The sequence below is a fragment of the Manis pentadactyla genome, chromosome 2 (genome assembly GCF_030020395.1).
Source record: "Manis pentadactyla isolate mManPen7 chromosome 2, mManPen7.hap1, whole genome shotgun sequence".
Lineage (NCBI taxonomy): Eukaryota > Metazoa > Chordata > Mammalia > Pholidota > Manidae > Manis > Manis pentadactyla.
The window spans coordinates 50,801,908-50,814,718 of NC_080020.1; the positions used below are offsets into that span (position 1 = coordinate 50,801,908).

The 12,811-nt window shown below is 44.1% G+C and overlaps 1 protein-coding gene across 3 annotated transcripts in view; it reads left to right on the plus strand.

Moving 5' to 3' along the window:
* Positions 1-1,842: 1,842 nt before the first annotated feature.
* The window catches only part of EPB41L4A (erythrocyte membrane protein band 4.1 like 4A), a 278,688-nt gene continuing 267,719 nt past the window's right edge, over positions 1,843-12,811 (plus strand). The window contains exons 1-2 of one of the 3 annotated variants that reach the window (XM_057492674.1): positions 1,843-2,357; positions 2,684-3,106. In XM_057492674.1, coding sequence (XP_057348657.1) covers positions 3,008-3,106 — 99 coding nt within the window. In that variant the 5' untranslated portion in view covers positions 1,843-2,357; positions 2,684-3,007. The remainder of the gene's footprint in view (positions 2,358-2,683; positions 3,107-12,811) is intronic. The other 2 variants (XM_036886897.2, XM_036886896.2) reach the window with 2 other exon arrangements.

Here is a 12,811-nt window from a genome sequence, read left to right on the forward strand (position 1 = left end):
ATAACTGTGCATTGTTTATGTCACCCAGTATATGGCATTTTATTATGGCAGGCTGAGCTGCCCAGTACAATCCTACAATAGCAGGATTTGTACCATTTGTATTATTTGTAATATTAAAAAACTGGAAACCACACCAGTGAATGCATAAGCAGATTGTGTTATATAGATATAAGAAAATTCCACTGAGCAACACAAATGAATGCACTTAACCTGGATAAATCTCAAAATAATTATGCTGAGTGAAACAAACCAGACAAAAAAAAAAAGAGGGAGTTGGCATGAATGATTATTCCGCTTACATGAAACTCTAGAAAATGCACATAATCCATAGTGACAGAAAACAGAACTGTGGTTGCTCAGGGGTGAGGTGTGGTGAGAAGTGAGAGGAAGTGATAACAAAGGTACAGGAGGACACTTAGATGGTGATGGATAGGTTTACTAGATTGATTGTGGTGATGGCTTCATGTTCACATATGTCAAAACATCAACTTATATCCTTTAAATACATGCAGTTTACTGTATGCCAACTACAGCTCAATAAGACTGTTTAAAGAAAAAAAAACAGTGGAATCTTCCTATTATTTCTAGAAAGCTCCAGTTTTGTGTGAAATGGATTTTTTCCCTTTTCTCCAGTCTCTGATAAAGAAATGGAAAAGAAAATGATTCACTCAGAGAAGGCTATCGTATGTATAGGACCTCACGATTTTGTACATTCCCTTACGAGGAGCATGGAACAGGATCCCTGTCCCACCTCACACTCCCAGCCTTTCCATTACAATTGGAGGTAAAACAAAAATGAAAACGATCAAAGGACATAAAACAGGTGGCAGCAAAACCCAAAACTAGGAAACAAATAATTACACTTGGACCTATATCTTGTGTTTTTGCACACTTAGGTGGCTCTATTGCATATTGTGGTAAAGAATGAAAATCTGTTTGAAATCTTCCACTCACACTTGGTAATTTGTATCAGGAATATTACATTACAGGAAAGGAAAGCCTCTACAAGTAATGACACTAAAATCCAGAATGAGGTGTCAGCTCATGTCAAACAAAACTTTGACAATACAACGCAAAGTTGGACACAGAATTTGATTAGAAATTCAAAACCTGCTTCAATTTCACAGAAAGCTTGCAAGATAAAATAGGGTTTGATTCACAGCTTTAGGCGAAGTTCATACCAAACATGGCAGGGCCATATCGCACTTGGGGTCTGGTGCTGCTAGTTCATGTTAAGACTGGGGCTGAGATAACAGGGAAGGAGGTTTCCTACAAGAAGGTGCTTTGTGACAAATCACTATGGAAAGAACTCCCTTCAAAGTTGCAAGTTGTTCATTTTCACTGTACTGTGCTGAGGATGCCAATTTAAAACAATTTTTTTAAAGGTTCTAACATTTTTAAGTAAATTTTTGAGCTTAGGTTACTTAGCTTGTAAGTCGCAGAGGAGGGAACTCAAAACAATGTCTGATGCCAAAGCTCTTTCTCTTTCTCAGGACAGAGAATTTTTCTGGGAGGTCTACCGTCAACCCTTTCCCGCGTCCTCCCCTTGTGTGTCCTCTTACTTCCACTCGCACTAACTCGCTGCCGACTTCGAGTTGTAAAGCACAACTGCACCTGCTCCGAAGGCCGGCGGGGACCCTGCCTCTCCCGCGGCGCTGCCTCGGCTGCTGTGCACGGACACGAGGACCCACCAGGGGTCACTGCAGCCTCAGAGCTATTGTGCCCGCCAGTCCTGGCCACTGCGCGGTCGAGCAGGGGGGCGTGGGACTGCGAGCGGCGAACGCCAGGGTCGGACCAGAGCCGCCTCCTGCCTTCCTAGAGCCAAGCCTCCGGGTCTCCCAGGGAAACAGACACAGCGAGCAGGGCTCGGGGCGGCCGGGCTGCTCAGGCCCCACGCGCGGGTTCCTGAGCACACCCGCCCGCACCTCGCTGTTCGACCACCTCCGCTCCGCCCTCCGCTCGCAGCCCAATCCCGCCCAGAAGGGGCGCCCCCTTCCCGGCTACTGGGCCTCTGCTGCGCTCCAGGGCTTTTTGCAGACGCCGGAGCTCGGCCCAGCTGCACCTGGGCGGCTCTCGCCCGGGGCGCCTCCATCAGTGCAGCCAAGAGAACTTTCCCGAGAGCCGCTGCGGCCTGGGCGCCCTGGGCACACCCCCACCACCCGCCGGCTTCTCCGCCCGCAAATCCTTCGACTCCCCGCTTCTCCGACTCTCCCGGAGAAGCAGCACTCCGCCGCCACGGCAGGGCATTCGCGGAGCGAGAGCTTGAACTTGGCCACACACAGTCCCCCGTGATGAGCTCTGGGATCCCCAGACGGGAGCCGCGCCCCGCAACAAGCTGACCTCCCTCGCCGGTCTCGGTAAGAAGCCCGCTGCCCTGTCCGACCCCCTTCGGGCTCCCGGTGTCCGCGGGAGGTGAAAGTGAGCCGACTGAAGGACGCCCCTCGCACGCCCCTGCGGTGGCCTGGGACGTCGTGGGTACCCCGACACAAAGGAACAGCCCAGAGCTCCCCACTCGGCGGACCGGACCGGGCGCTGCGGGGTGTGCTCGGCGCTGGCGGCGCTCGCCGGCCGGAGGGGGCTGCGGAGCTTCTCGGGGCTTCCAGGTCCGGGCAGGGCCTCGAGCACGCGTCCCTCCCTTCTCTGCCTCTTGTTCCCACTGCCAGGCGACTTTTGTCGTCCCCAGGACTCGGGAGGGGCCGCGGCGCGCCCGCCTTCGGAGGAGCCTGAGCCGCAGGATGCGCGGGGACGCGCCGCCGCCCTCCGCGCGCAGTTCCGCCGGCGCTTCCCGGGCGGCTCCCGGGCGCTGAGTCTCCGGGCTTCTCTGCCGTCCTTACCTCAGCCTCGCGCGGCGGCCCGTCTGCGCGGCCCTGGACCCCCGCCCGGGGACAGTCCCTCTCGGCCTCCTCACGGCTAGGACAATAAATTAATGCCGGGCGCCTGAGGCGAGGGGGCGGCTCAGCGCCGGGGTCGCAGCGTTCTCGCCTGGCTGGAGGCGGCCGCAGCCGACATGGGCTGTTTCTGCGCTGTTCCGGAAGAATTCTACTGCGAAGTTTTGCTCCTGAATGAATCCAAGTTAACCCTCACCACCCAGCAGCAGGGCATCAAGGTAGGCGCGGGCCGGGGGCGTGTTGCGGGTCCGCGGCTTTGTCTGCGTGCTGCCGGGGCGGCCGGCGGCTGCGTCTCCGCCGTGGGCACGAGCCGCCGCTGCCCCTGCTCTCTGGAGGAGGGCGGACGTGCCGGCTGGACGAACTCCGAGGCCCTTCAGAAAGGGAAGTAAGTTTCACGTCCCAAAGGCAGTCCGCTCACCGACTCTCAGCGGCAATCCGTGGTCCTGCAGCTAAGACCCAACTCTGCAGACACCTGCTGCCCCAGAGCACGTAAGCCCCGAGAGGCGCCGAATGCAATATACAGACAGGTGGCAAACAGTGCGGAAGGCACTGGTTCCCTCGGCTTCCTCGAAGACTTTCTCCTTGTTAGTGTCGTTGGGGAAGTAAAGCAGTTCAGTAGTTGAAACACACCGGGTGGTTGTGATTGTGTAGCCTGGGTCTAGTTGGATCATGCTGCGTTTGGACAGAAAATAATTTCCCCTTGCACAAGCGCCCTGGTTTTCTACCCACCTTCAAGTAAACATCTCGCAAAGCGGCTGAGTAATACCTTGCGCCTGTTTGTAGGTCGTTAAGACGCAATTACTACTGTTAGCCTAGAGAACGCAAGCAAAAGGGCTGTGGGAGATTGCAGAGATCTACTTCCTTAATTTTGGTGAGTTCTGTTTATAGTTGACAACCGACCGACGCGCCTGCGCGCTTGTATCACTATTGCTACAGCGTAATTACCTAAAGGTGAAAATAGGAAAGTGGAGGGTTTTGTTTTGTTTCCCTTTCTCCTTCAATTTTATAAATCACTGAGGTATTTTAAATAGCTAAGCCGCTGAGTCAGGTGAAGGGAAACCGCTCCCCTCTCCCCCAGAGCTCGCCGTCTGAGAAATCAACTTCCGGCTGTCAAGTGTGCTGTCTAGTCTTGTCATCTCAAAAGTTGATCCTCATGGCATAGGCCCTGGGCTTTTCCTTGTGTGAGTCAGTTTCTACATAGCTTTATGCACATTAGAGTAATTGTTCCTGGTTAAAAGCTTGAGCTTAGATATTACCATTTTTTGGTATACAGGATTCCAATTTCACAGGTGTCATTCTTTTGCAGGGGACAGGAGCAAAAATGACCAATTAAATCACAAGATAAAGTTAACCCTTTCCTTTAGGCAATTGTTTTGCATACTGCTTCCCCAGTAATTATAATAAGCAAAAGTCAATCAGATTCTCATTTGGTGTTTCCTTTTGAAGGCAATAAAAGACTCTTGGGGGAGGGTGCTTTATATTTTTTATATTTTAAATTTTCAGCTTTTCTTTATGTTCCCAACACCTTCTTCCGCCCAAATGAAATCAGGAAAAGAACTTTCTTTACAAGATGATATAATATTATTTGATGTACTATGTGAATAAAAATGGTAAAAATATCATTAATTTTTGAGAAGATACAGATTCTCTTTGGCTTGGGGAAAGAAACAGAAAAAGGTAACTGCTGATGTGATACTAAAACAACAAAGAAATCTTTCTGAGGTGCAAAGCCTGAAGTCTTCTGGAGTGTGAGCTTCCTATTTAATCATGAAAGCTGTGCCCTTGTCAGCTGTGGAACATGTACATTATTCTGTTAAGAGAGCAGCCAAGACTTGGGATCAAATGGAATAATTTTGTCAAAGAAACATGAATTGAAAATCCTGATCCCTCACTACTTTTTATAACCTGATGGTGCTTATCTTGTTTTACAAATAGGTTGAAAATTGGTGAGTGATTCAAAGGCAATAGCAACTTTATAATGCTGTTACTTTGGATATATGCCATTTAACTAAACAGTAATTTAACAACAGGCTTTTGTTGGAAGTAGTCATTTTGCAACAGGCTTGGCCTCTTTCAGTGTCATTAAAGCATGCCACAATTATTTTGATGGCCATGCATGTAACAGATGTCTGCTGATGTTAACCACATTATCTGTATCTACCATGCTATCATAAAATTCATGTGGGCAAGCACCTATCTACTTGTGTTATGTACTAAATTAAACACATGTATATTTATAAATGGTATAATGTATGAACAGCAGCTCTCACTTAGATGTTAGTCAAACATTGAATAGATATGGATATATTATTGTTCTGTGCATAGTTGGCATTTCCTTTACTCCTACTTTAGTTTGTAAATGAAATAGTAAACCATTACTTTAATAGCCAATAACTACTATTATGGTGTTTCCCTCTGGGACAAGTACACTTGATAATTTTGATTATCACTAATTAAAACCAAAGTTAAGTATGTGACATCAATTAGATCATTTCCTCCCCTGAGATTAAAATAGAAAATCTTTTATTTTTCAAAAGTATCTCCTAATATTTTTTAAAGATGATCCTTTTTCACATTCTATCTCAAATGAAGACAGCTGATCTTGCATCAAAATTATTTGTATATTTCAACCCTTAATGGAAGGAATTTTACTGATTCCTAGTTACTTAAGAATTTGCCTGTAATACTGTTACAATAATGCAGTGTGAGTTAAAAATGATTAATTGTAGTAAATTTAAGTAGGACAAATATGAGAGAAGCTTGGTAAAACATTTTCTGTGTGTTGTTTTGAAAAAGACTCTCTATTTGTTTAGCACCAAATTAAAATTGAAAAGTTAGTTAAGTGATTTTCTGCAATTTAGATAGAAGTTTTTCACTGAGACTTTAGAAAAAACTTGATGTGTTCGTTCCCATGGAAAACATTTGAGCCTGAAGACAATAGTTATACATCTTATGTTAAGATGAGTAGCATTTAAATGGAATATAACTTTCTTTTTAAAAAATCAGAAAATAAAACACTATATTTGTATTCATGCTAATGTTATATAGAAATTTGCCATCTTGCTTTAGAGGTAACCTCACCTGGACAAGCAGGAAGTCTTTTGCATGCAATTTGGAGTTTGAGCCCTATCCAAGATTGAAAAGCCCAAGTTTATATAAACTGAAAGCTATTGGTTGTGTGTTGAGCCCCACAATAGCTTTTAGCTGTTTGTTCTATGCTGCTATCTCTGTTGTTTATTTAAGTAAGAATTTCTGCTGTGGTTGGTCTCTTGGTTTTTTGAGTCGTGTTTGTTCAGGGAAACTTTTGTTCTGTCCTTTGTAGTTCTCTGTGTTTGGGGAGGTAGAGATTTTTCTTTTTGTTCTCTTAGAAAGCAAAACTTGCTTGCGGCTCATACTACTTTTATAGGGTGTCATTTGATTAGCAAAATATTTTCAGGGAAAAAAATCACTAGGTTTGATTGTAAATTCAGTCCTCAAATTGCTGCTGCAAATATGAACTAGATTAGTATTTTCGTTTCAGTAAGATTTTAGTCCTCTGAGTAGTAATGTAATAAACACTGAGGTGCTCATTTTTCCCTTGATGTATTCGACTAAATTAATGAAAGCAATATGACAGCAGGATGGAAATTCCATTAACTTTTTTAAAAAAAGGCTTTATTGAGGTAAACCATACAATTTGCGCAGATTGTACAATTCATCCATTAACTTTTAGATGAAGTTACTTCTTAATTGTCTTGGGGATCCTGAGGCAATGTTGTGAGTCAGTTTTGATGCTTTAACCAGAAACCTCCCAAAAAACTAGAACTAGAAGGTGAGGACTTAAATTATATCCATTTCACTTACCAAGAATTGTAATTTTCATTCCATTTGGACTGGTAAAGAAAACGTCTAAGAAGATTGGGAAAAAAGTGAAAAAGCGATACTTTTTCACAAATCATATTAAGTACATATGTGAATATTATATCTTTTGATATTAAATGTATAAGGTACGGAGTTAACGAACTTGTAAACATGGCTGAAGCTAGTAATCATTATGCCCTTGTTTGTGTTAATGTAAAATTGGCTATAGGTCTTAATTGGTTAGTAGATTAGATGTGACTGGAATCGAAGTACCCCTTGTCCACACTGTATCTTGGTTTCTACAATTCAAATACGATATCCATGTTATGGCTGTTTAAGATGAACTAGTATATAAAGGCTCCCTCATTTAAAAAAAAATAATTCAAAATATTTCTTCAGCTTTATTGAGGTATAATTGACAATGAAATTGTAATAAAGTACACAATGTGGTGATTTGATATACATTGTGAAAAGATTCCCACCATCTCACCACTGAATTAATTAACCCATCCATCACCTCACATATTTATTTGTTCTTGAGAACACTTAAGTTCTACTCTCAGCAAACTTTAATTATACAACACAGCTTTGTCAGCTATAGTTACCATGTTATACCTTGGAGCCTCTGACCTTACATACCCCCTCAATTTTACATGTTTTTTTCCTAGAAAATAATTATTAAAAATACCATTTATTATCTATGGTTTGAAATGATTCAAAAGTAATTTAACGGGCAAAGCACTGTTATGTCTAGCAGCTAATGGCTGTCCTCCATTATAATTTTCTTGGTTGATGATGGACCAGAATTTCTGCAGCCCCGTTAATATGATTGTTCTTAAATTGTATGTTAAGCTTCAGCTAACTGAACTATACTTGAACTAATGCAGAGCTTTTGGTGCTTGTGGGTGTGGGAGGTGTCTTAGTCTGTTTGGGCTGCAATGCCATACCACAGACTGGTGGTCTGTAAACAAGAGACATTTATGTCTCATAGTTCTGGGCCGGATGTCTGAGGTCAGGTTGTGGGTGAGGGCCCTCTTCTGGGTTGAAAACTTACTGTGTCCTAGGCAGAAGGGGCTAGAGAGTTATATTGGCCCTTGTTTCTAAGGTCACTAATCTCAAAAGGCCCACCTTGGGGGTTAAGTTTCTAACATATGGATTCTGGGATCACATGGACATTCTGACCATAGCAGGTAGTGATAAAGTTAAGTCTAAATTGTAGGGATAAAAGTCCAGACTCTACTTTTGATTAATCACATGGACAGGGTTTGTTATTTTTATTAAGGCACTTTAAGACAAGATGAGAAACTCATTTTTTTTTTTTCTGATGGTTTGTGTCAAGTTATAGTCAGAGCAGGGCCACACAGTTCTTCGTTATGGGGGCTGCACTGTCCTAGCCTCTCCTCGTGGGATGCCAGAAGCACCTCTTGCCCAGTCGTGACAACCGAAAATATCCCCAGATATTGCCAAATATCCCTCAGTGGACAAAATCATCGCCGGTTGGAACCACTGCCATAAAGGATAGCAGCTTCCTTAATTTTTATGTGTTTGGTGCTCAGACTTCCTGCCTGGATGCAGGCTTACTTTTGGTTGCTATCTTCTTTTCTATTTTGGGAAGATAGTTGTGTACCTTATATACCAGTGAAAACAATATATCTGTGTTTTTAACTTGCTTAATATTCTTATATGAGGAGCAGTATAATGAAGTGATTAAAAACATGGAGTCAGACCACCTGGGTTTAAATTTTGGCTCCACTGATTATTTACTAGCTGTGGGGCTTTCAGAAGGATACTTACTTCTTAGTCTCAATATCTCCATCAGAAAAATGGGGTCAAATTAGTGCTCACTGTTTTGTCGATGGTGCCTTGCATAGGGGAAGAAACCAGAAAATGTTAACTTTTTTCTTTCTCCTTTTTCCATTCTCTCCCTCTCATAGTGCCTCATTGCCATCTACAGATAAAGCCCAATCTTCATCATTTGAGTTAGCACCCTACCTGATCTAGACCTTAACCAGTTCTGTGTGCCTACCCAAATGACTTGATTTGTGGAATACAGAACTGTTCACTTATCAAATATCCAGACTCTCTAGTGCTTTTACACATGGGATTCCCACTGAGTGGTGTACCCTTTTGCCTTTCCCTGAGCACACACTCACTGGAACTTGTCCTTTAAGATTTGAGTCAAGTGTCCCATCTCCTAGGAAGCCTTTAGCACAGGCTGACCAGGCAGAGGTGAGCTCTAGTCAGAGCCTCCCACACATCATGTTATGGCACTTACCACATTGCAAGCATTATTTCTGGGCACATCTGTCCTCTTCAGACTGTGAGCCCCCACCTGTGATCCCAACAGCGAGAGCTGTACACCTTATGTAATAGATGCTTACTAACTGCAGTTTGAATAGAGGAATGAAAGGAGTGTTAAAATAGGCCATATTGAAAATCTTGTGGATAATGAGATTCCTTTGCTATTTTATTCTTACTAGAAAATATCCTAGAATAAAGTGAATCTCACTGTGAAAAATTGGTTGCCAAGATACTCTAATTTGTATATTGATAATGGGTAGAAAATGAGATGGCACAGTGGGCTGAATTCATGCAGCATATTGAAGAGCTGACTAGCAGCTATTTCCAAAAACATGAGTCACACCTTTTTTGCGTAGTAAAGGTTACTACTAAGACTTTCTATCTCTGGCTCTATTTCTTTTTAAAAAATACTATATTCTCCTTGCAACTTGAACATCTTTAGGAAGAAGGATATGTTTCAAAAATGGATAGTGGAGTCTCACTTTAGTTACTTTTCTCCCGTTTCCTGTTCTGTAAGCCACTGAGAACAGCATCAGTTGGTTTCACTGTGTTGGTTTACACAACCAGGGACCATTGGTGTAATATTTAATCTTGCTGTACCACCCATTTTACCCCTGAAGCTGTATAAAACTCATCTGATACCTCTCTAAGGCTTAATGGAAAAGACACTATTAATAGTTAAATATCGGGTTTTTATGACAAATGATAAATTTTTCATTCTGATGCAGAGTGTACTTTTCTGCAGGCCAATTACAAATATGACACATCAGAAATCAGATTTGCCATGCCCCTCCAGCTGCTCTGAGATTGACTGCTTTGGGCCAGCTTTCTCTCTGGTATTTAGTTGCAAGTAAACTCATGCTAATGCTCCTGGTCAGCCTGCTTTGGGTTGAGTGAATAACTGCCATTTGCTTCTGTGTCACAGATTGGTTTCTGAGTCTCATATATTAAGATTAACCAGGCATCTGTTATTGTTTGTTTGGATATACACCAGGTGTGTTAAGGTCAGGAACCAGCCAGTTTCATTTGTAACTCAAAGCCTGTAGCTTTATTTTGAAGAGACTGTACTACTCTTAAAAATGTGAGTTGCATTCCTGTGCTCTCTGAGCCATGTACGTATTTCCTGTTTTTTTTCTTTTAGTGAAACAGCCACTGTTCCTTAATACTGCCTATTGTTAATCCATTTTCTGTAACCAAACACTCTTGCTGAGAGATTCCCCAAAGGGCTGAGATGGCTTCTCCTGAGACTCAGCTGAAGATCACTAAGAAACCAAAGGGCCTGCCAGGGGCTTCCAAATGTGGGAGGAGATTGTCTCAAGGATATGGACATGCTAAGAGGAAGTTAAAACAAGGGAGATGGAGGCAGACAAGGAAAACTGAGAGGTGCTGAGCCCTAGCCCCATAGACAATAACCACAGGGTCAGGTTGGTAGGGCAGGAATTAGCTGACTGAGACAAAAGAGGCAACAGATTGTTGAGAAATGACATGTTCTGAACACATGAGAAAAGCACAGCTAGTAATGCTGAGAGTTCCCAAGTTTGTGGGAATGGGTTCCAGAAGTTGCTTAGAAAGTACTGTTTTTAGAATATAGCTTTCTGTACAAACAGTGATATAAGTGGGGGTCAGGTTCCTGAGCCCGCCCACAGAGACTGAGTTTGTAAACCATTCCGGTCCCTCTTCTCTTGCAAGAGAGAATGTGTTTGAGAAGCAGCCTTGGAACTTCTGCTGCCTTAAATTGTCACTGGTCAAAATCGGGTTTTCTCCACCATCCTTGCTGCTTTCCACTTAGTCGTGGTCCTCACACTTCACCTTCTAACTGGGGTGCTGGGTGCTCACCTTATTCTCTCCCTTCTCCCTGTTCCTGCCCTGTGTTCAAACCCTGCTCTGTTTTGTGACTGGCCAAGTGACTCTTCTTTGAACTGGCATTCTTTCCTCATCTATAAGTTGAGGAGTGTGATACCTGCCTCATGGGATGATTGTAGGAATTTAAGAACAGAATTTTGGGCATATAGGATAAAAGGTGCTTGTAACTATTATTATGTATGTTCTAATATTTACTAATAAATTTCTTTCTGAATTCCAGTTTGGAATATCTAATCCCCCACTCTTGTGCAAAGTGACGCTGGCTCACTAAAGGGGTGTGTGTGGTTGTTAGACATGGGGGAGCAGTGGTGGTACAGTGACTAGTTGGATCTTTGTGTCTACTCACATTGCCTTAGCTACTCCTGCAAGGCTGAAATGCTGCATGTGCACTCCTAGTCTGGACCTCCTCTTGTCTGATCTCTGTTTCTGATTGCCTGTGGACATCACACTAGATGCCTAAGCCTGCCATCACTACCTCGTGCTCCCTACAGATCTTCTCTCCCTGTGCTGCCTAGTTTGGTGCATGAGGCTGTGTTTGGTCTTTATCAGTTAAAATGCTTTGATTCCCGATCACAAAGATCCCACTGTGCAAACCGCCTTAGCATGAGGGAATTTATTTGCTCACCTATCAGGGAATCTAAGAGGAGTTCAGGGTATGCTGATGACATGAAGGCTCCAGCTTCTCTCCATCTCTTCTGTGCTCTGCGGTCTTGCGAGTCGATGTCATCTGCAGGTGGTTAGTAGATGGCTAAATGGTTCTGGATATTCGTATATGGCAGTATTTGAGATAGGAAAAGAAATGGGCTCTTTTTTAGGAGAGAAGATGCTTTATCCAGAAGTTCCCCAGTGGACTTTCCCTCATGTCTTATAGCAGAATGAGTCTTGTAGTCTTTCTTGGGCCATAATAGCAATGGGGTCTCCTCTCCTGCAGCAGAGCCTTCCTTAGGGCTGGGTGGGTATGAGTCAGTTTCCCTGAGGTAAATGGCTGCCTCGCAGTGGGGATTCAGTGGGGAGGGAAGGAGGGTGTTGTGGGTGCTCTTGGCCACCAGGAGTGTCTCCTCTACCCCTTGGGTCAGGACTCTGGCCTGTGTGCTCTCCTTAAATTTCCTCAATCCAATCCTTCTAGCTGTTGGAATTCTCACCCCCTAAACCACGTCCGGATTTGTTTAGTCTCTCATTGCTACTGCCCTAATGTAGACCCTCTTATTTCTCAATCGGACAGTTGCAGGGGCCACTAAGCACTGCCCAGCCTTGGCATTGCCCGTGACTGCCTCCAGGGTGGCCTCTCGCCCTGTGGCTTAGAACACTAAGCTGCCCCTCCCCCTCTGCAGCTTGGCCTTCAGTCCCTTAGCCTCGTGGTGGCTCTGGGCCCTGCGTGATTGGATCCTATCTCTTTCTTTTCTTCCTTTCACCATACCTGTTATGTATTCTCACCAGACTGAGCTGCTTCCTAGTCTGAACTTTCCACATTCCCTCTTACCCATGTCTTTTTCTCTGCCTGGAGAGCCCCACCCCACCTGCTCTTCTTTGATTGAAGTACCAGCCCTCATGGAGCCAGATTCTGTTCATGTGTCATCTTTTCTAATGACTTCTCCTTGGTGGAGGGCTGGAGCGACCCTCTTCTGACCCTGGTCAAGCCTGCATTCCATTACAGTAGTTCCTATACTCTCCTGCTCACCTCTCCTGGGAGGGATGTAATGAGGTGAAGAGGGTATGGACCTTGGTCTATATAAATCTGGCTTGAAGTCGCTCTTCCATGTGTTCCTTCTGTAAACTTGGCTAAGTCACTTAGCTTTTTTGAGTTGGCTTCTTCATCTGTAAAATTAGGGTAAGGCTCTCCACCTCATCCTGATACAGTGCACATGAAACCCTTAGCTCCATGCCTAATGAGTGGTAGCTGCTATTCCTAGACATGGAAA